The 21,606-nt window shown below is 66.9% G+C and overlaps 1 protein-coding gene across 6 annotated transcripts; it reads right to left on the bottom strand.

Annotated features, from left to right (window-relative positions):
• Positions 1-6,477: 6,477 nt before the first annotated feature.
• On the bottom strand, positions 6,478-21,196 carry GPR84 (G protein-coupled receptor 84). 6 transcript variants are annotated; one of them, XM_075901655.2, is made up of 3 exons: positions 20,993-21,195; positions 11,152-11,527; positions 6,478-8,768 (listed from the first exon to the last, which is right to left on the bottom strand). In XM_075901655.2, the coding sequence occupies exon 3, from the start codon at positions 8,723-8,725 to the stop codon at positions 7,613-7,615; it is 1,113 nt and encodes a 370-aa protein (XP_075757770.1). In that variant the 5' UTR covers positions 8,726-8,768; positions 11,152-11,527; positions 20,993-21,195; the 3' UTR covers positions 6,478-7,612. The 6 variants fall into 6 exon arrangements, with proteins under 6 accessions (XP_075757770.1, XP_075757772.1, XP_075757769.1 ...); XM_075901657.2 differs by having other exon boundaries at positions 11,152-11,523; XM_075901654.2 differs by lacking the exon at positions 20,993-21,195 and adding an exon at positions 12,158-12,420.
• Positions 21,197-21,606: the final 410 nt, after the last annotated feature.

Below are 21,606 nucleotides of genomic sequence, written 5' to 3'. Positions count from 1 at the left end.
GGGGAGGAGGGGCTGTTCACACGGGGTGTCAATGCGGAGTGGGGTGGGGGGAGGGGTCCCTGGTCACACGGGGTGTCAATGCGGAGTGAGGTGGGGGGAGGGGTCCCTGGTCACACGGGGTGTCGATGCGGAGTGAGGTGGGGGTGGTCACACGGGGTTACCTGGTCACACGGGGTGTCAATGCGGAGTGGGGTGGGGGGAGGGGTCCCTGGTCACAGGGGGTGTCAATGCGGAGTGAGGTGGGGGGAGGGGTCCCTGGTCACACGGGGTGTCAATGCGGAGTGGGGTGGGGGGAGGGGTCCCTGGTCACACGGGGTGTCAATGCGGAGTGAGGTGGGGGGAGGGGTCCCTGGTCCCACGGGGTGTCAATGCGGAGTGAGGTGGGGGTGGTCACACGGGGTTACCTGGTCACACGGGGTGTCGATGCGGAGTGAGGTGGGGGGAGGGGTCCCTGCTCACAGGGGGTGTCGATGCGGAGTGAGGTGGGGGGAGGGGTCCCTGCTCACAGGGGGTGTCGATGCGGAGTGAGGTGGGGGGAGGGGTCCCTGCTCACAGGGGGTGTCAATGCGGAGTGGGGTGGGGGGAGGGGTCCCTGGTCACACGGGGTGTCGATGCGGAGTGGGGTGGGGAGAGGGGTCCCTGGTCACACGGGGTGTCGATGCGGAGTGGGGTGGGGAGAGGGGTCCCTGGTCACACGGGGTGTCAATGCGGAGTGGGGTGGGGGGAGGGGTCCCTGGTCACACGGGGTGTCGATGCGGAGTGGGGTGGGGAGAGGGGTCCCTGGTCACACGGGGTGTCGATGCGGAGTGAGGTGGGGGTGGTCACACGGGGGTCCCTGCTCACAGGGGGTGTCGATGTGGAGTGGGGTGGGGGGAGGGGTCCCTGGTCACACGGGGTGTCAATGCGGAGTGAGGTGGGGGGAGGGGTCCCTGGTCCCACGGGGTGTCAATGCGGAGTGAGGTGGGGGTGGTCACACGGGGTTACCTGGTCACACGGGGTGTCGATGCGGAGTGAGGTGGGGGGAGGGGTCCCTGCTCACAGGGGGTGTCGATGCGGAGTGGGGTGGGGGGAGGGGTCCCTGGTCACACGGGGTGTCGATGCGGAGTGGGGTGGGGAGAGGGGTCCCTGGTCACACGGGGTGTCGATGCGGAGTGGGGTGGGGGGAGGGGTCCCTGGTCACACGGGGTGTCGATGCGGAGTGAGGTGGGGGTGGTCACACGGGGGTCCCTGCTCACAGGGGGTGTCGATGTGGAGTGGGGTAAAGCCCGGTCAGCCAGCCCCAGCCCCGGCCCTGCCTGCCCCCCCCCCCGAAAGGCAAACAGGATGCGGGGAGTCACCAAGCGAGGGAGCTGCCCGGGCAGAGCAGACCCCACTGTCTCTCTCCCGGTCCATGGGGCGCCCCCCCCCGGGATCCTGCGGGCAGGGGTGGGCCCCCAGCTCCGCAAAGGCACCTTGGTATCGGGAAAGGGGCAGAAAAGGGCACCAGGAATGCGGAGGCGTTCGGAGCTGCTGCCGGGCGATGGGGGGCGAGGGGGGCGGTGTCTCGAAGGGAGCTGAGCGGGCTCTGTAACCCCGTGGCTGGCGTGGAGAAAGGCGATAAGGAGAAGTCATTTTACTCCTTCTCATCACCCCAGGCGGCGGGTGAAGCAGAGTGCACGCGCAGTTAACCCGCGGAACTCCCTGCCAAAGGACGCTGTGAAGGCCAGGACTGGAACAGGGGTGTCCCCGGCCCTTGGGTCACAAGGGCCTTCTACAGCCGTGACTAGAACAGGGTTCAAAAGCGCTAGATGCCTTCCTGGAGGGCTGCTGGCCAGGCTGGGCAGGGGGGCGTTGGCAGAAGCTGAGAACGGGTGACGGGAGGGATCACCCCAGCTGCCTGTGCCAAGCGCAACACCCCGCCCGCTGGGCGTCCCGGGGGCAGCGCCAGGGACAGGCGGCTCCCCGCCCGCCCCCCTCCCAAGGTCCGCCTGTCTGGCTCCAGGGTTGGCTGGCAGACACCCCGTGTGACCAGGGACCCCCGTGTGACCACCCCCACCTCACTCCGCATTGACTGCGGGCGGGGAGCAGGCCTGTGTGGACTAAGCTAGACCCCCCAGGGGAGAGGAATATGGCTTCAGATTATTTCAGGGGTGAGCGAGCGGCTTTTTCCTGAAGGGAAACTGAGGCAGGGGCCTGCTGCAGTGAGACAGCCTCCCTCATAGAGGGCCATAAAAGTGCCGTAGACAGAAGGGTATGGGGCTAGGGAGGGTGGGGAGTGCGGGCGCGTTTCTAGTACTTGCATGGAGAACATGCCTGACTCAGTTTCCCCAGCCAAGTGGGGTCCGTGCCTGCTGGCTGTGAAGGGGATAATTGCTCCTCAGGGATAGGGAAGTGCCTGTGTTAGGCTGAATGACCGGATGCCGGGCGCAGTGGGTCATGGGGTGCTAGGGGTGCAGCTGGTAACTGGGCGCTGGGGGCGCAGGGGGTGACTGGGGCGCTGGGGGTGAGCCCCCTCCTGGGCGCTGACGGCTGCAGCGCGGGGAAATGCGGGGAGCGGCTGCCCCCGTGTGGCGCTTTGCACAAACTGCTCCGTGCTCCCCGGGGAACCTCCCCCCAGATCCGCACCCGGCGCCGGGATGCGGGGAGCGCGTCCAGAGGCGCGGTGTGAGACGGAGCTGGGCCTGGCTCGACTCCTGGGTCGTCTCCCTCGCTCGGGGCTCTCAGGGGGCCGAACACCGAGGAACTCACGCCCCTGGTTCGTGCCTCAGTTTCCCATCTGTGAAATGGGGCTAATACAGACCCCCGCCGGGCGGGGCCGGGGGGTTAGGTGACGTGTGGAGCGGGTGGGGGCGGGGTCTGCTGCCCCTGCCCCCGCCCCCGCCCCCAGCCACCCCATGGACAGGAGGTCCCTCCTGAATCTGCAGGGCCGGAGGCCGGGCTCCTGATTGGCGCTGCAGAGCAGCCGGGACGCTGGGCCGGACGCCCTTTGGCCTGGCCCCCCCGGCCCCCCCCGCTGTTCTCCCAGGCCCCGGCGGAGCGAGACGCGGCGACCCAGTGGAGGCGGCGCGGGGCGGGGACCGAGGAGCGAAGGCAGCGGGACGCTCGGGCCCGGGCATCGCTCCCAACCCCCCCGCCGCGTCCTCGCAGGGGGGACCCGCCGGGAAACCCGCCCCCCGAGGCTCGCTCCAGGGCGCGGAAAGGCGCCACGCCGGGGAGCCGCGGGGACCCCGCTTCCAAGCGCCGCGCGCGCCTCGGGCCCCGGCGCGGTCTCCAGGTGGACGCGACCCGCCAAGGCAGAGCCCCCCGGGAATGGAAAGGACGCGATCCCGGCACGTCGAGCACTGGGCCCCGCGCAGGCCGTTCTACCTCGCTGGGAGACGCGCTCCTGCCCAGCAGCAGCAGCCCCCGCCCCCGCCCAGCAGCAGCCCCCGCCCCCGCGTCAGCCAGCCCCGGGGCGGAGAGCAGCTGCTGCTGGCCCTGCAGGGAGGGGGTGTCTGTACCCGGCTGAGGCCAGGGCCCTGCTGTGCCCGGCGCCCCGTCCCCCTGCAGCAGGGCTGGGCCCAGAGAGCTGGGGAAGGCTTAGCCGAGGGCGTAGCGCCCTAGGGGCCTGTGACCGGCATGTGGGCTGCGGGGGGGGGGGCCTCCGGCTTGGGGGGAGCAGGGCTGGGGCCGGGAGGGGCTTCTCTCGAGGGGCTCCCACTCAGCTTGCGGGGGGGGGGGGGGCTAAGGCAGCTTCCTGCCTCTCTCAGACCAGGCTGCGCCCCAGAAGCAGCCGGCTGCGGGTTCCCGGCCCATGGGGGTGCGGGGCTAGTGCTGGGGGCAGGGGCAGCGCGCGCTCCCCCCTCCCCGCCTGGGAGCCGGGCCACTTCGGGGGCGCGGCCTCGCCTCCCTCCGCCCCCTCCTGCAGCACCAAGACCCAGCGCCCGACATCCCATGGCCCAGCCCTGGGGCGCCCGGAGTATGGAAACCCCTCGGGAGGGGGGAGGTTCAGCCCCAGGCGGGGGGGGGGGGGCTTTGGCCAGCAGGGGGCAGCAGCCCCACACCGATCCCCACCCAGCGGGGTCCTGGCCATTGGGGCTGGGGGTGGGGTGAGGGGAGCCGGGGGGCTGTACCCCCCATGGGGGGGGGAAGGCTCACTCCAGAAAAACTGGGCTGCGACCTGTGAGTCCCTCGGATCCTGGAGAGTTGGGGGGGGGGGATTGGAGCAGATCAGCCTATGAAAAGTTGGGGGGCAATAGCCCCATAGCGAACGCTGCCGTGGGGGTGGGGGAGGGGACTGAGGCCTCTCCATTGCCCAGGGCCTGAACCAGACACACCTGGGTTATGGAGGGAAACTGAGGCACGGGGTCCAGGTCACCCAGTGCTCTGATCACTAGGCCTCCCTGCCTCTCGGTGAGGCAGTTGCAGTGACTGGGCTGGGGTGGCCCTTCTCTGGGGGCAGCAAAGTTCTGTCCATGGGGCTGGGACTGAGGGTTCACAGGGGGGAGATGCCCCGGGCTGGCAGTGCTAGGCTGGGTTGCTCTGCGGGGGAAGCGGGGGGCCTGCCCTGGGCCGGGTTCCAGGCAGCGCCGTCAGACCAGCACCGTCACTGGCCCACGTCACCCTGGGCAGTCACCTGCACCCCGCTGAGTCACGGGAACTGGGGGGAAGGAAACGGGCTGCCCGGAATCTGCGGGAGGAAACGGGCGGTTGCCACATCCCCCTGCGGGCGAGAGTCACCCCTGGGCCAGCGGAAACAAGAGGTTCCTCCCCCGGCCCCGTGGCCCCAGGGAGCCTGGCAGCCCAGTGGGGCAGGAACAGGGCCCAGGGGGTTTGTGCACATGGACGACAGACCAGCCCTCGGAGCCTGGAGCTCCCCGTAGGCCCCAGCTTAGCCTGGCCTAGCTCGGCGCTGCCCCTTCCCCGGCTCTGCCAATGCCCCCCAGTGCCAGCCAACCGCCCCTCCTGCAGGCCAAGCCCTGCCCCCCCAGTGCCAGCCAACAGCCCCTCCTGCAGGCCAAGCCCTGGGCCCCTCAGTGCCCCCCAGTGCCAGCCCACGGCCCCTCCTGCAGGCCAAGCCCTGCCCCCCCCAGTGCCCGCCAACAGCCCCTCCTGCAGGCCAAGCCCTGCCCCCCCAGTGCCCCCCAGTGCCAGCCAACAGCCCCTCCTGCAGGCCAAGCCCTGCCCCCCCAGTGCAACCTTCAGGCTCTGTGGCTGCTGCTCCCCAGTCCCCACCCTCTGCCTTGTCCTGTCCCGTCCTCGGGCTCCCCATCCCACGGCTGGGCACATCTCCTGCGACCCGAGGGCCCTGGCGGCTCCTGGGCCGTGTTTCACGGTGGCACTGAGATTCCTGAGGCTGCGTCGGAGCCATCGTGGCCAGGCACAGAGAGATGGCCTCCGCCCCACACCTGACACGCAGAGACCTCCGGGGTCCCCCCCAACACACAGAGACCCCCTGGTTGAGGACAGGGAAGGGCCCAGAAGACTTAGGAGACAGCTCCATACAATCCCTGGTCAAGTTACCAGGCATTTGGCTAAACTCTGTCCCCAGCTGCTGTGTTCACACTGGACCTTTCCTCTTCCCCCCCATCTGGCTCACTCGCCTCCCCAGAATCCTTCTTGACACCCCACCCCGACATGTCCCCCTCACAGGTGGCCCAGAGCTACCTGTCCAACCAGTGGTGACATGCCTGGGGGGGAGGCCTCTCCCCAGGGCAGACACGACACAACTCCAGGGCCGGGGCCAGTGGGGGTCACTGTTTATTTGTAAAAAAGGCACTTAAAAGAGGCCCCAAAGGGCAGCACGACCCAGTGGGTGTGGCAGGCGGAATTGTGGGTAAAGAACATGCAAATGAAGGTGCCCAACTCTGCCGTCCCCCTTTGTGCCAGCAGGGGGAGCCAAGAGCTGCCTGGGCCCTGGCCGTCCAGCCTTGGGCCCCAGCTGTTGCACCAGGCCCCGGGCCCCTGGCTCTGTGCCCAGGCGGTGGAGAATTTCCCCCGAAAATCCCTGCCACCTCCCGTGCTGCTGGCGAAACCCATGTCCCCAGGGCCTGTCCCGCTTGCTTCCTGTCCTCTGGGCCCTGGACGCTGCCACTGCTTCCTGTTGCACAATGTGGAGAAGTTTCCAAAGTGTCCGGGGGCCCAGGACGGGGGTGGGGGCAGGCCCCACTGCGATGGAGCAGGCCGGGTCTGGGCACCGCCGAGGGCGTCCGCTCTGGGCGAATCGCTCAAACTCAGGGCTCCTTACTGCCCCTGACTGGAGACCTTCCCAAACAGGCCACATGCCAGTCGCACCGAGCGCTCCAGCTGCCAATCCAGCAGGCAGGAACCTCACGAGCAAAACCCCCCGGACACCCCAGCTCTCCCTGTGCCCCAATCAGCCCCGGGCTTAACACAGGTGAGGGGTTATAGAACCTGATCTCCCCTCCACCCAACGGCTTCTCCGGTCCCAAGAAACCAGCCGCAGTTCCTGGTCAATTTACACTGGATCTTCCCCACAAGAGCACGCTGGGCCAATCCTCCAGAATCTACAATCTACAGGTTTATTCATAAAAGAAAGAAAAGCCTGAGAGTGAGGTTGTTAAGGAGAATCCGTCACATGCCTCGAATCCCCCAGTTCTCGGTGCAGGCTCTTAGCAGAGATGTTCCCAACTGCCAGCTTAGAAGTCTCTGGTGTCCATCCTATGTCGGGATGGGGCAGTGATCCTTCCTGGTCCTCTCAAAGCTGCATCTGGGATCAGGAGCAGAATTGGAGGCCAGATGGAGTTTGCCTCATGGCACTTTCTATCCACCCCTGGTATCTTCCAAGCTGGAGGTCCCCTGGCCCAGTGACCTGGCCCTGTGTCCCACGTCATCAGCCGTGGTATTGGCTGGTTTGCAGGTCTCCGGAGCATCCCTCAGGCGTGTTGGGCACCTTGAGAGCCCCTGTCCCTGCAGCCTCGCCAATTAGCAGAGTCCCTGGCTGACCAATTGCTCTTTACAACAGGCCGTCCAGGCCCACGGCTCCGTCTCATCGCCAGGACCAGCACAGAGTCCGTATTCGTAACCCCACACGCAGACATCACGCCGGTACAGGAGCAGCACATAGCACACAACTTCCATTGGACGCCTCGCATGGCCCCCTTTGTACAGAGTTTGGGGCAACCCCTCCCCCCCGCAGGGACAGCAGTGATCTGGCTGCTCCCCTTAAAATCCAGTCACGTGACACCCACACATCCGCAGGCTGCACACAACCGGCGGGGGGCGGGATGTTGGGGGGATGCTGAGGGGGCTGGCTATTGCCTCGATTGTCATGGACCTCGACCAACCCAAGACCCCCCGCTTGGGGCTTGGACCCACACATGACCCAGACCCGTGGCTGGCCAGGGCCCCGGTCCCCTGCCCCACGGCAGGCAGAGGGCTCCGGGCTTGGCTCTGGATGGGAGCCGGCACTGGGCGCTAGAGATCGGTGCTTGGAGGCGGAGATAGGAAGGGGAAGGTGTCCACGGGGAGCATACAATAGAGGTGGGAAGGCCTCGGCCACCTCGCCGGGCCCAGGGCCGGCAGTCCTCGCCCAAGCAGCATCGCGTCCCTCCCACAGGCGGGGCAGCTCCTCTTGCTGCCGACAGGGGCAGCAGGGCCGGGCGCAGCGGGGGCTGGGGGGGCGGGCGCTCCCCTAGCAGCACCGGAGGCGGCGCGGTATGGCGGCCAGCAGGCGGGCGTAGGCCTCGCGGAAGTGGCGGTTCATGGCGGCATAGAGCACGGGGTTGATGCAGCTGTTGAGCCAGGTGAGGTTGGCGGCCACCATGTGCAGTGCGGTGGGCGCCCGGTTCTTGGCGTCGAAGATGTTGAGCAGGAGGAAAGGGGTGTAGCTGAGGACGAAGAAGAGGAAGACCACGAAGCACATGCGGGTCACCTTGCGGAACTCCTTGTTGCTGTCTTTAGGCGGGGCCGGCTGGCTCTTGGGCGGGGCCGGGGCCGGGGGGGCGGCAGGGCCGGAGGTGGCCTCGGAGACCAGTGTCCCGGAGGTGTGGCCCTGCTCCGTGCTGCTGGAGGGCTGGGAGACGCCCGTGGCCACCCCGCTGTCCAGCTCCTCGGCCGAGTGGGCCCTGGGCATGACCTTCACGCTGGCCTTCTTCAGCTTGTAGCGGTCCATGGCCTGGGAGGCCCCCTTCACCTTGCGGTGGATGAGGAAGTAGAAGATGCCCACGGTGCTGAGGCCCACCACGAAGTAGAAGGCCATGAGGATGGTGGTGTAGGGCCGGCCCTTGATGCGGTGGAAGCTGCAGGTGCAGACCTTGGGCACCAGCACGAAGACGGGCCAGAGCGGGGCGAAGCTGGCGAAGCCGAGCACCCAGGTGGCCAGGGCTACCAGCCCCGCGGCCAGGCGGGAGAAGACCCGGTTGAAGAGGGCCGGGCTGGCGATGAGGGCGTAGCGGCTGACGGCGATGAGGCAGAGCGTCAGGATGGAGACCGAGTTGGAGACGAAGAGCAGCATGCCGAAGACGCGGCAGAAGCTGGCCCCGGTCCGCCAGCGCAGGTGCAGGTAGGAGTCCACGGAGAAGGGCTGCAGCACGGCGCAGTACAGCAGGTCGGCCAGCGTCAGGTTGACGATGAGCAGGTTGAAGCGGGTCTGCACCTTGGCGTCGGCGGCGAAGGCCAGGAGGGTCAGCACGTTGCCCAGGGTGCCTGCCACGGTCACCACCACGCCCCAGGCCACGGCCACGTAGCGGTAGCCCACGATGGAGTCCTCGTAGCACGAGAAGTTCTCGGCCGTGACGTTGGCCATCGCGGGCTGGCGGGGGGCACGGGCCTGCCGGGCGCCTTGGCTTCTGGGGACAGAGGAGAAAGAGGAGGGGTCAGGCAAGCGCCCGAATTTCCCTCGGAGCCGGACCAGCCCCGCCCTGTGCCTTCTAGTTATCCGCAGGTGGGCACAGGCAGGCTGGCATTGCCCAGGGCGGGGGCACCGACTGCTCTGGGCCAGGCGGGGGTGGCAGGGTAGGATGTCCCAGTGCGCCGGAGGGCTCCTGCCCCTGCGCCCCCCCTCCCGCGCCTGGGTCCCCGGCAGCCTTGGGTCTGGGGGGGTGTGAGTCACTGGAAGAGCGGAGGAGGAGTTGGGGTGGGGGCAGAGAAAGGGGCACTGATCCCATTAAAGCATTGGTGGCAGGATTTACACTGCTCCCAACTCTACCACTGGCCTCCTGGCTGCCCCTGGGCATGTCCCTTCCCCACTCTGTGCCTCAGTTTCCCCTTTGTGCCTGTTCAGCTTGTGAGCTGAGGCGGGGGGCAGGGATGCTCTCTTGCTCTGTGTCTGCTGGGCAGGCCCCCCCCCAGTGAGGCACCTCCCCCCTGCTCCTGCTCTGGCCCCATGCAGCCCGGGGGGGGGGGGGGAAACAGAGCAAGGAGCTGATGCCGGATCCCAGGCAGGCCTGGGCAGGACCGTGGCATGCGGCCCCAGCGAGCACAGGCACCTGGCAGCTCCCGCAAAGGGAGGTCGAGGCCCGGCCCCCTTCCTTCCTTCCTGGGCCTAATTGGGGCGTTTCCATGGAAACAGACATCTCCCATGGCTGCACAGCAGGTGGCCCCCCCTCTTGTGAGTTAGCCGTGAGCCAGCCCTGGCCCGGTGCACGGGGGTGTCGGGTCACCGGGGGGCAGCTGTCCATGGGTCACAGCCGTGCAAGAAGGGCTCCGCGGGGGTCAGTTCTGTTCAGCCGTTTCGATGTTGGCAAGAGAGAAGATTCCAAAGTCTGTGGCTGATACCAAGCTGGGAGGGGCTGGGCGGCAGGAACAGGCGGGGGGTGAGCGAGTCCTTCCCCCGCTCGGCTCTGCGCTGCTCAGGCCTCCGTCGGAGGGCCGGGGCCAGCGCCGGGCCCCCCAGGCCAAGGAAGATGGGGAGGAATCGGGGGCCCCGAGCGAGGCCGTTACGCCGCAGTTCTCGGGCTAAGCGTGCCGGCGACACACTCGGGGTCCACAGCACCATGAGTGGATCAGGGCGGGGGCAGCTCCAGGCGCTGGCTCCCCGGCCGCCCGCGCTGGGGCTCTGTGTTTCGATGGCGTAAGAGCCGCTGGGCTCTCACTGCATGTGCAAGGCAGAGGCGCGGTGTCCCGGAACAGCAGGAGCCGGGGCTGCTGGGTCCCGGCTCGCCCTGAGTCCACGAGCCCCAGCTGGGAGCAGCCTCCCTATTCCCCCTCCACTCCCTCCCCCGCTGCCTCTGGGGGTGGGAGGCAGCCAGCACAGTGCAGAGCCAGCTTCTATGAGAGGCAGCAATGGGGGGGGGAGCGAGCAGTCGATACGCAGTCGGCTACTTGCTCACATCCCTAGTGCAGAGAAGAGCCACACAGACCGTAGGGCCGCCGGAACTGGCTTGTGAATTCTGGCAAAGGGAAAACCGAGAGGACACATGGGAGCAGCTTTCAAGTGCCTGAAGGGTGTTACAAGGAGGAGGGAGAAAAATTGTTCTTGGCCTCAGAACAGGACAAGGAGCAATGGGCTTCAACTGCAGCAAGGGAGGTTCAGGTTGGACATTCGGAAAAACTTCCTGCCTGTCCAGGTGTTAAGCACTGGACTAAATTGCCCAGGGGGGTTGTGGAATCTCCATCCCTGGAGATATTTAAGGGCAGGTTGGCCAGACACCTGTCAGGGATGGTCTGGACGTGCTTGGTCCTGCTGTGAGGGCCGGGACTTGACGGCCTCGCGAGATCCCCTCCTGTTCTAGGATAACGAGCCCCATCTGCTCCCAGGCCACACACGCCTGCCCCCTTCCAGCCGCCCCATCACTACGGGGCCCCACGGAGCTCATTGTGCCAGGCCCTGCCTAGACGCAGCCTGAGTCTAGCCCAGCCCCCAGAGCTCAGGTTGAATAGATGCAGGGAAGGGGAAACTGAGGCACCCAAGATCAGCACCAGGAATAGGATCCTGATCCTCCCTCCCCCCCCAGCAAGCACCGGCAGATGCTTGCCCAGGCCGATGTGCCAGCCTCTGGGACCCTCTGGGGAGGGGACATGGTCCCTGGCCCAGGGAGGCTCAGTCTGCACCCCCTGGAGACCCAGTCCCTGTCCTGCAGACCCCAGGGCATGGTCCCCGTGAGGGTCCAGTAGCCGGAGCCGGTCCGTACCCAGCCCTGTGGGGGTCTGAGCCATTCCCCGGGGGGGCGGGGGGCTATGTACTGCCCCCTGGGGGACGACTCCGAGCCGGAGTGGAGCCAGGTGACTTACCGAGCCGAGTGTGCGGAGGCCGGGCCGTGCTCAGAGCGATCTGCCGGCACCGCCTCGCCCGCCAGCTATTTATGGGCCTCCTGTCCCAGCAGTGAGTGCGAAAAGCCCCGAGTTGCCAAAGCGCGTGTGGTAACTTCCTCCCGGCGGGAGTGGGGCTGGGCGGCGGGCGGAGCCCGGACTTGGTTCCTGGAGCGGAGCTTCAGAGCGGCGGGCGGGGGCCACACTCGCAGGGAAACAGGCGGGGTAACTGCTCTGCGTGTCCCTGCCAGAAGGGGGCGCCAGGGTGTTGGGGGGGGCAAGGAGATGCCCCCTCGCCCCGCCCCCGCCATGGGGCAGCAGGAAGCAGGGCCGCAGGACGACTTGCGTGGGCCCCTTCCTCCATACAAAAAAATATTAAAAATTATTTCTGATCTCACTTGAAATATTTCAGCGTTTTCGTTTTTCTCTGAATAGGGTTTCGTGGGCCCGAAAAGTTTCGGTTTTTTCTGATGTGAGAAAAAAATTAAAACTTTTTCTTCGACCCTAAAAGTTCTTTTTTTTCTTCTGATTTTAAAAGAAATTAAAACGTGTTCGTGGGCCCCTAAAAGCAGGGTGGGCCCGGGCCCGGGGCCTAAGGGATGGGTCGGGCCTGGCAGAAAGGGGTGGGGAGTTATTTGAACCCCTGGCGGTGCGGGGGGGGGGCTGCCGCTGTTGTACCCCCTTAGGGCAGGGCTCTGGAGCTGCCGGGAGCCCCCCTCGCTGGCACCAGCAGCCCCCAGCTCAGAGCCCGGCTGCTCCCTCCCACCAGGGAGCCCCAGGGGCGCGGGGGGGGGGGGAAGGGAGAGGGGGGGTTGCCCAGCCGCCCGATCTGCCCCCCACGCCCCCAGGCCAAGCGCAGCACATGGCCCGGGAGCAATAAGGGGCGAAACGGGGCAGTTCCCCCCCCCCCACGTGCTCCCTTGGGGGCACCTGCCCGCCCCTCCCGCCCCCGCTGGAATTCAGGGGCCGAGAGGCGCCGCCGACCCACCTGCGCGTCCTGCCCCGAGCGCCCCGTCCAGCCCCGGGTCTCACGCGGCGCGGGCCGGTCTGGGGCCCCGCCCGTCTCCCCGGGGCACCCCCCTTCCGTGCCCCGCGTGCCTCGGCTTGCCGGCCGGGCGGGACGCGGCGCTGGGCGTGACCCCCAGGTACCCCGCTGGAGCGCACCCGGGGGGCACCGTCCGGGCAATGGGCGCTGCGCTCCTCGCCATGGGGCGGGCGCCTGCCGGAATCTCGGGGCTTGGACACTGGGGGGCGCGGCTGAGGCACTGGGGGGCGGGGGCTGGGGCACTGGGGGGTGGGGCTGGGGGCGGGGCTGAGGCGCTGGGGGGCGAGACTTGGACACTGGGGGGCGGGGGCACTGGGGGCGGGGCTGAGGCGCTAGGAGGCGGGGCTTGGGCACTGGGGGGCGCGGCTGGGGGGCGAGACTTGGACACTGGGGGGCGGGGGCACTGGGGGCGGGGCTGAGGCGCTGGGGGGCGAGACTTGGACACTGGGGGGCGGGGGCACTGGGGGCGGGGCTGAGGCGCTGGGGGGCGAGACTTGGACACTGGGGGGCGGGGGCACTGGGGGCGGGGCTGAGGCGCTAGGAGGCGGGGCTTAGGCACTGGGGGGCGGGGCTGAAGTGCTGGGGGCAGGGCTTGGACACTGGGGGGCGGGGCTGGGGCGCTGGGGGGGATGGGCAGACACCGCCCCGCTAGCTGCGGGAGCTCCCCCAGCTTAGCAGGGGCGGGGGTGCTGGGTGAGCGGCTGCCTTTGGGCCCCCCCAACCCGACTTGGGCTGCGTGGCCCAGGGTACCTCTTCCCCCGGCCCTTTGGGAGTGATTGGGGGGGGCTTGGCCCCCAGGAGGGGTCGTGAGGGTCCTGGGGAGTCGGGGATCTCCTATGTGAGCTGCTGGGGGGGGGGCAGGGGAGCATCCAGAGGGCCCAGCAGAGTCAGGGCGGGATCTGGGGCTGGTTCCCCGTGGCACCTGGCTCCTTGCCGAGGGAGCCGGTGTGGGCCCGGCCGCCGGCCCAGGGAGACACTCCGGGACGGGGGGCTCAGATGGGGGGAGGGGGTGGCTGCGTTGGGTTTTTTGCCTTTGAGTTGGCGTGGGGGGGAGGGGGAGGGAGCGACACTCCAAGCCAGCGACGTGCGTCTGATCCAAACCCATCCCACGGCGCGGTACGTGGGCCCCGGCCAAGCGCAGCCCTGCCCCCCCCCGGCTCCCCGCCAGGCCGAGCTCAGCCCCAGCCCCCCATGTGCACGCAGAGTGTTTCACCCCTTTTCCCAAACGGCTCCGGCTCCTCCCAGCTCCAGCCCGGGGGTAACCATGCAAAGGCCTGGCTGGAAAGAGAAACCCCTCGCCCCACCCTATGCCCCGTCTGCCCCCATGCTGCCCTGCCCCCCGGCCCCTCCCGCCTCCCACAGGGCCCTGCTCCTCACAGTGTGAAGGGGCGTCCCTGGCCGCAGAGTGTGACACGAGGCCGGCCCGGTCCCCAGGAGCGGTTCCCGTCCGACAGCCACTCGGCAGTCAGAGATGTGGGGCAAGAGACCAGGGAGCCGGGGCGGCTCTCGGGCCTGGCCAGGCAGAGAGCACAACCCCCCCAGGCTCTCAGGCAGTGGCCCGAGGGATGGGCCGAGCGAGGAATCCCGGCGCCAGGGCCCAGAGCCGGCGGGAAGCGTTTGGCTTTGTCCGCGCAGGCCCCGGGGCGGCCACTCCCTGGGCAGGGCACGCGGCCCGGGCGGGTCAGCGACTCGTCCCGCATCTTGGGGGTCTTTTTGCCCGCCCCCTGGCCTTCATTCCCTGGGAGCTACATTTGCTCACAGCCCCCTGTGCCTGCAGCCGCCCCCTCTCCTATAGGGGCCTCCCCACATGTGCAGATGGGGGGCCTCTGCGGGAGCTGCCCGTGACCTCAGAGCTCCCTGCTCGGCCAGCCCTCCCTGAGGGGTGTCCGCAGCCCAGCTGGCTGGCATGGGGCCGTCGGCAACATTCCCTCTCCTATTTCCCATCCATGTGCGGCTTGAATTTTGTTACGTGCAGCACCAACGTCGGGGTCACGTGTGGATGTGAACCAGCAGCCCCCCGGTCCAAACAGAAGCCCGAGACGTGTATTAAGCTGTCGGTGGGTCTGCTGAAGGAGGAGGAAGAAATATTACAAGGGACAATTAGCAAGGCGCCCTGCTGGAGTGGTTTATTTAGAACGATATCGAATAAAAAGAAAACGAAGGCTGTCCGTGGCGGACGTGTTTTGGATCGGCCTTTCTAACAAGGCGGGGTAGTCAGGGCACCAGAACGCAGCGCACGGAGAGCAGCTCTGTCAATTACACAAAGTCAAGGCCTTGGAAAGCAGAAGAAATATTTTTAGAGACGGCTCCAACCAGGGAGTCTGCCCACGAAACCCCACGGCGAGCGGCTCTCAAAAACCCACGGCGCAGCTGCCAAACCGGCGGCATGCGAGGGGCTTGGGCCGTTCCCAGACCTCGCCCGCCTGCATTCGTACGATGTGCACCCCTTGCTCAGCACGAAGGAAGCCCAGGAGTCGGCGGCTGAGCTCTCGTGGCGCACGGTAATACGGTGGTTCCTGACGCCGGAAAGGAGGGTACTAGACACCCAATGGGGGTTGCGCGGCTTCTCCGGGTGGCCAGCTCCGCGTTCGACGCATGCTGGGCGAAGCGCAGAAGGGAGCCACCCGGCTGCGCAGACAAACCCGCGCACAGACACCACGGGAAAGAGAGGGAAGGGAACCACCCGGGTCAGGGGTCACTTTGGTCAGTTTCACAGCCAGGGAATCTTACAAGGGGCAGTTTCACGCCTTCAGCCGTTTGTCATGGTGTGGTGGGGGGGGGGCGTTCCCCCTGCCAAAGGGGATCGTGGAGGGAGGGGGCGGCTAAAGCGGCAGGGGGAGGGGGTTGCACGGTTGCCATGCTGTGACGGCCATCGGGGAGCCCCCGGCCCTGCACCCCCGTCCGCAGCTAGACGTGACTCTCCCCCAGTCCCTTTCCTGCTCCCAGTCTGCTCTCCTCATCCCAGCCACGCTCCCGGCAACTGGTCATCCAGCCCCCAGGCAGCTACGCCCTCGCTTTGTCCAGATTCCTCCACCTAGCCCAGGTGTCAGGCCGCTGGGCCGTGCCTACGTGCCTCCTCTCAGGGACACACACAGAGCGGCACAGGGCCTGGGGTCACTCCCTGCACAACACGACAACCAGTGACTGCAAACCCGGAGTGGACAGCCCCCCCCCCCACGTGCAGAGCCCACGGCTGACAGCAGCAGCAACACTTTCCTGCCGCTGAAGGAGGCTCCTGGAGCTAGACCCGAGCTCCCCATTGCCACCGGGAGGGGAGCATCCGAGCCAGGCCTCCCGGCTGCGAGTCGGAGCCAGTGGTGGCTGCACCCAGGGGCCCATGGGTTGGAGAAGTGGGAACCACAGCCCTGGTGGCGGCAGCCCCTGGAGCTTGGGTAGCTGTGGGTGGGTGGAACTAGCGCACCCTGAGCCCAGGCAGGAGCTGGGGGGGGGGGGGTCAGCAGCCCCCCTGCCCCAGTGCCCCAAACGGCTGTGCAGAAGTGAGGGTCCCTCTGGGTTGCCTGGGGAGGGGGGTCAGGTCTGCCCCATAGCAGCCAGGCAGGGGACGGACACGTCCCTCCCCAGCCCGGCAGATTAGGGGAGATCTGAGGGCAGGGCGTAGCTCGCAGGCTGTGACATGTTTTCTGCAGCCATGACACTGGCAGGGTCAGGAGGGGCATGGCCATGGGCAGGGGGGCTAGGGGCCAGCCGCTGGTAGGGCCAGAGCCTCTGGGTATGCGGGAGGAACAACGGGGTCCCTGAACCCCCTCTGCCCCCCCACTGAGTGGCAGTGGCAGTGACAGCCGGCTCCCCAAGGAAACAAACGGGGTGCCTGGTCAAATTCCTCCGGTTTGAACTCTCCCCTGGGTTCAGGCGTAAGACGCGGGAGTTTTTCACACAGACCATTCGGCTCCGGGTTCCAGAGCCCCCCAAAGGAATTCTGCTGGGCTGCCACGGCTCACAGGTTGGCCCACGCTCGGCCCGTCCGTCCCCGGGCAGGGCCCCCCCCCAGTGCGGCAGCCCCTTCTCGGGGAGCCCCTCCCCTTCACAGGGAACCCACTCCAGCGCGGCGACCCTCTCTTGGGGGGCCTGCTCTCCCCTGGGGGGTCCAGCCCTCTGCCTCCAGGACGGCACCTCTCAGGGCCTCCAGCTGCCTGCCTCTGGCGGGGCCCCCCTCCCTCTGGACTCCCGGGGCCTCCCCTCCCAGAAGGAACAGCCCAGCCCAGAGAGACTCCCAGCCAACACCCAACGGGAGGGTCTGTGGAGCTTTGAACCCAGCCACGGATCCCTCCGCCCTCACGTCCGTCTCCCTGCAGCCAGCTGAGTCCTGCCTGCTCCGCCCTCTGTCCCCCCAAAAACAGCCCCGGCTCCCAGCAGAGCCGCCAGCAACAGCCCCTCCCTGTCCTTTGTCTTCTCCCCAGGTAACAGGGTCACCTGGGCCCCTCCTCCACCTCCCTCCCCGTCCAACGTTCTCCCCTCACTGGGACCAGCTGGGCCGGTCGCTGGGGTCTCCCCTCTGCCGCCCCTTGTCTGTGGTCTGCTGGGGACCAGCCGGTGCCCTCCGAGCAGGGCCGGGGTCACCAGGGCACCCCACACCGGGGATCCGGTTCTGGGCTGTTCTCTGAAACAAGCCGCTCCCCACCCTTGTCCCATTAAGCCGGTAACATCCCAGCACTGTATGCAGCCCCCCAGAACACCCCCCATGTTCAAAGAGCCCTTTCCTTTCTCCCCGAGGCACACGTCACGGGAAAGATCCCGGGGGGGCGGGTGACCTGTAACTCAGACACAACGAGGGGTCCGGTGACACCGTAGAGACTCACACAAATAACGAGTCTCATGAACTTTTGTGGGCAAAACCCACTTCCTCAGATGCGCTGGGGTGGAACGACCCGAGCTACTCGCAACAGCCAAAAAAAAGGATGTGTCAATTGTAGGACCGGGGCTAGTGACACCGCCAACCCACTTAATTAGCCTCGTTAACACGCTCCTACAATTAGAACATGATGGGTCAGACCAAAGGTCCCTCCAGCCCAGCGTCCTGTCTGCCCACAGTGGCCAGGGCCAGGTGCCCCAGAGGGAGTGAACAGAACCGGGAATCCTCCCCTGTCACCCACCTCCAGGTAAACAGAGGCTAGGGACACCATTCCGACCCATCCTGGCTGATAAGTATTCATGGACCTATCCTCCATGGATTTATCTAGCTCATTTTTGAACCCTATTAAAGTCCTGGTCTTCCCAATATCCTCTGGCAAGGAGTTCCACAGGTACTTTCCCACAGGTGTTGACAGGCACTTTTTTTGTGGGCTGTTAAACGCATCTCTTGGTACGATCTGTATATTTTGGTTAGTCTCTAAGGCGCCACGGGTCTGCTTGTAATTTTAGTCTGACATGCAGCCACGCAAATGTCACGAGCTTTCGCGCCAGGATTCGCTCACTGCGCCCTGCACCCTGCAAACACCCCACGCATGGGAGCCCTGCTGGGTTCACAGGGGCAGTGCGGGAAAGAGAGCCCACAGCCCAAAAGCAGCTGCTTAATGGGCCGTCCGCTGAAATATGGTCCCCGCGCGGCGCCTTTGACGCTCGGAGGGCTGCCTCTCACCCAGCCGATCCCCAGGACTGGACCGTCGAAGTTGGCTCCCGGGGCAGACGTGACCGCCGTTGGGAACCGGAGCTCGCGCTCTGCAGCCGACCCTCTCGGAAGAGGCTCGTAGACCCGCCTGGGTGCTCCGGGGAGAGGGCGGATTCTGACCCCCCACCACGGCCGCCACCGAAACGCTTTACAATAAGCCACCGACCTACCCCGGTGGCGTTGGATCCTGCCTCCCGGCCGGTGGAGCCAGGATCCCTCGGCACCGGATCGGTCCCCGGCCAATCCGACCATGTCTGAGCCTTCTAACACCGCCATCGCGTGCCCGGTGTATGTCAGAGCTTGGAAACACATCGACTGCCAGCCCCCAGAGCTACCCCCACGGGCACAGGGCCTGGCTCGGCCACGTCCCGCAGACACGGGAGGTTCCCTTCTGTGGGCCTGGGCCCCACCTGTCAGCTGGGGCTCAGCCGGTGGCCAGCCGCGCTCCCACGGGACGGACGCTCCTGTGGTTCGGGCCGGAAGTCAGGGGTGCTGGGCTCCACGCCGGATTGCGTCACACGCCGCCTGCCTGACATCGGCCCCGCCCTGGCCCGGCTGACTGGGGGGGAGGGGGCAGTTCCCAGCCCTGGGTTCGGGACCCCTGGTCAAACTGCTCCCAGTCAAGTGACTTCAAGGGCGACTGGCCGGAACCCGGCAGCACCGAGGGAGGAACAACATGGGATGGAGCCCCTGTTACCACACACACACACACACGCGCACACACACCCCTCTCCTGGCACACACACACAGCCACCCCCCCCTCCTGGAGCACACCCACACACACACACACCCCTCCTGGCACACACACACAGCCACCCCCCCCCTCCTGGAGCACACCCACACACACACACACCCCTCCTGGCACACACACACAGCCACCCCCCCCCTCCTGGAGCACACCCACACACACACACACCCCTCTTCTGGCACACGTGTGTGCACACCCCCACACCCTTTTTCTGGTGCGTGCGCATGCACACACACACCCCTCCTGGCACACACATACACGCACACACACACTCTTTTGGTGCATGTGCACACCCCCCCCCTCCTGGCGCGCACACACACACACGCATACCCCTCTCCTGGCATGCACAAACACAGATACACACCCCTCTTCTGGCATGCGCGCACACACACACACACCCTCTTTTGGTGCACGCGCACACACACCCCTCTCCTGGTGCGCACACACACACACCCTCTCCTGGTGCGCGCACACACACCCCTCTCCTGGTGCGCGCACACACACCCCTCTCCTGGTGCACGCACACACACACACCCCTCTCCTGGTGCGCACACACACCCCCCTCCTGGCGTGCACACACACACACACACACCCCTCTCCTGGTGCGCACACACACCCCCCTCCTGGCGTGCACACACACACACACACACCCCTCTCCTGGTGCGCACACACACCCCCCTCCTGGCGTGCACACACACACACACACACCCCTCTCCTGGTGCGCGCACACACACCCTTCTCCTGGTGCATGCACCCACACACACCCCACCCTTCTCCTGGTGCGCGCACACACCCACACACACCCCACCCTTCTCCTGGTGCCTGGCACCTCATTTTCCCGAAGCAAGTGGTGGGGAGGGGCCTGCCCCACACAGCCCCCTCCTCCCAGATTTGGGCCGGGGTGCCCCCGCAGGGTGGCCAGCAGCAGCCTTTCGGCTCGGGGAGGGCGGGAAGGCGGGGGGCTGCTTCCGGCCGCAGGGGGCGAGATCCCCAGACTGAGTCTTTGCGGGGCTCCCCCTCCCCCCGGGCTGCAAGCGGCGGGCCCCTTCCTGCCCACACGGCTCACCCCTCCCGGCTGTGCCCGGCCACATCCTGTGCCCCACGGCTACAGCGCAGGCAGGAAGGGGTTAAGCCCTGAGCCCCCTTCTGCTCCAGGACCCAGGGCTGCAGGGGCTGCATGGAGGTGGCCAGAGCCCTGGCTCCACAGGAGGGGGGGGGGGGCTGAGCCCCTGCCTGGGGGGTGCTGCAGATCCTGCAGGTTTGGGGCGGGAACAGGCTGGAAGGCGCTTCCCTGCTCCCACTGCAGAAGCTGCGCTGAGGGGCTGGGAGGCTTCCCCATCAGGCCGGTGCCGTGCGGGGCTCTGGCACACGCTGGGCCTGGCTGATCCTGGCCAGCGCCCTGGGCCGGGGGTCGGGGACTTGCTGGGGTGCCGGCCCAGCCAGAGGTCGGATATCAGAACGGCCAGACGGGGTCAGGCCAAAGGTCCCTCCAGCCCAGCGTCCTGTCTGCCCACAGTGGCCAGGGCCAGGTGCCCCAAAGGGAGGGAACAGAACCAGGAATCCTCCCGCGATCCCTCCTCTGTCGCCCATTCCCAGCCTCCGACACACAGAGGCCTGGGACACCCTCCCTACCCATCTGACTAAGCCGTCAGTGGACCCAGCCTCCATGAATCTATCGAGCTCTTTTTGGAACCCTGGTAAAGTTCTAGCCTTCACCGCTTCCTGTGGCGAGGAGTTCCACAGGTCGACTGTGCGCTGGGTGACGAAAAACTCCCTTTTGTCTGTTTTAAACCGGCTGCCTATTCATTGCCTTGGGCGACCCCTGGTTCTTATGTGATGGGACCAAGTAAATAACGTTTCCTGAGTCACTTTCTCCACACTGCTCAGGATTTTACAGCTCACCTTCCCCCTTCGTCTCCTCGTGTCTAAGCGGAAAAGTCTCCGTCTTTTTAGTCTCTCTTCACAGGGCAGCCGGTCCAAACCCCTCAGCGTTTTTCTGCCCTTTTTGGAGCCTTTCCCGATCTGGAGATGGGGCGATTGCACCTGCTCACAGGATCCCGGGGCGGGCGCCCCATGGATTGAGACAGAGGCAGGGGGGGGGGGGGGGAGGAGGTTGGGGGCTGGTTCTCTACACAGCCCCACCGAGGGGGAGATGGAGCAGCAGTGGGGCTGGTAGGGGGCGAAGGGGCACAGCAGGGAGAGGACATGGGGGGCCGCAGAGACCAAACACAAGTGGCTGCCGCCCGACGTCTGCCCACACTCCCCAGCCACAGCGGGAATGGGGTGGGGGGTGGCTGAGAGCCCAGAGCAGCAGGGAAAATGGCCCGGCCCTCGCCCTGCCCCCCCCAGCCCCATTATTGGCCACTGGCCCCCCCACTGCGGGGCAGGTGGCTGGCTCACTCACCGGGCCGCTGTCCCTCTGCTTCCCGCTCTCGGGCGTCCCACGGTGGCTCCCGCTGGGCCGAAGGGGAGCAGGTTCTGGCAGAACTGGAAAATCCGCCCCTGCCGAGGCGGGGCCGGGAGGTGGCTTTGCCCAGCCCCATTCTGGGTCTAATTGGACCGGGGCCACCGCCCAGCCCTGCCCCACTCCGGCGGGTTGGGCCGGGGCCAGGCCCCTCCTGCCCTGCAGCGCTGAGCCGGCTTTCCTGCTTCTTTCTGGGCCAGAGGCTGCCGAGGCGGCTTCCTCGGCCTGGCGTTCCACCCAAGAAATCCAGGGCGGTTTCCCCGGGACTGTCGGGCTGCGCCTCTGGAGACTGGATTCGAGTCCTGGGCCTGGCCCAGAGCTTGGACGCCCTGCCCCCGTCTGCGTGCCTCAGTTTCCCCCGCTGCACAGAGGATAGCGAGGGCGGGTCTGCATTGCCCGGGGGCCCCGCTGCGGCTGGGAGACGCGGGGAAGGGCTTCGGGGCAGGGCCAGATGAACTCTCCCGAGGGCCCAGGACTGTTCGCACTGGGCGGTTCTTATAACCCTGGTGTATCAGCCCAAAGTTCGCAGCCTTTCCCACGCAGACCCCCGCAAA

This window comes from Pelodiscus sinensis, chromosome 31 (genome assembly GCF_052426305.1).
Source record: "Pelodiscus sinensis isolate ZL-2025 chromosome 31, ASM5242630v1, whole genome shotgun sequence".
In the NCBI taxonomy this organism is placed as follows: Eukaryota; Metazoa; Chordata; order Testudines; family Trionychidae; genus Pelodiscus; species Pelodiscus sinensis.
The sequence above is the reverse complement of the archived record's forward strand: the minus strand, read 5'-3'. Positions and strand labels throughout refer to the sequence as shown.

What these genes read in the sequence shown, in the direction of transcription:
- GPR84 (XM_075901658.2), bottom strand. Translation starts at nt 8,725, where the DNA reads ATGGCCAACGTCACGGCCGAGAACTTCTCGTGCTACGAGGACTCCATC.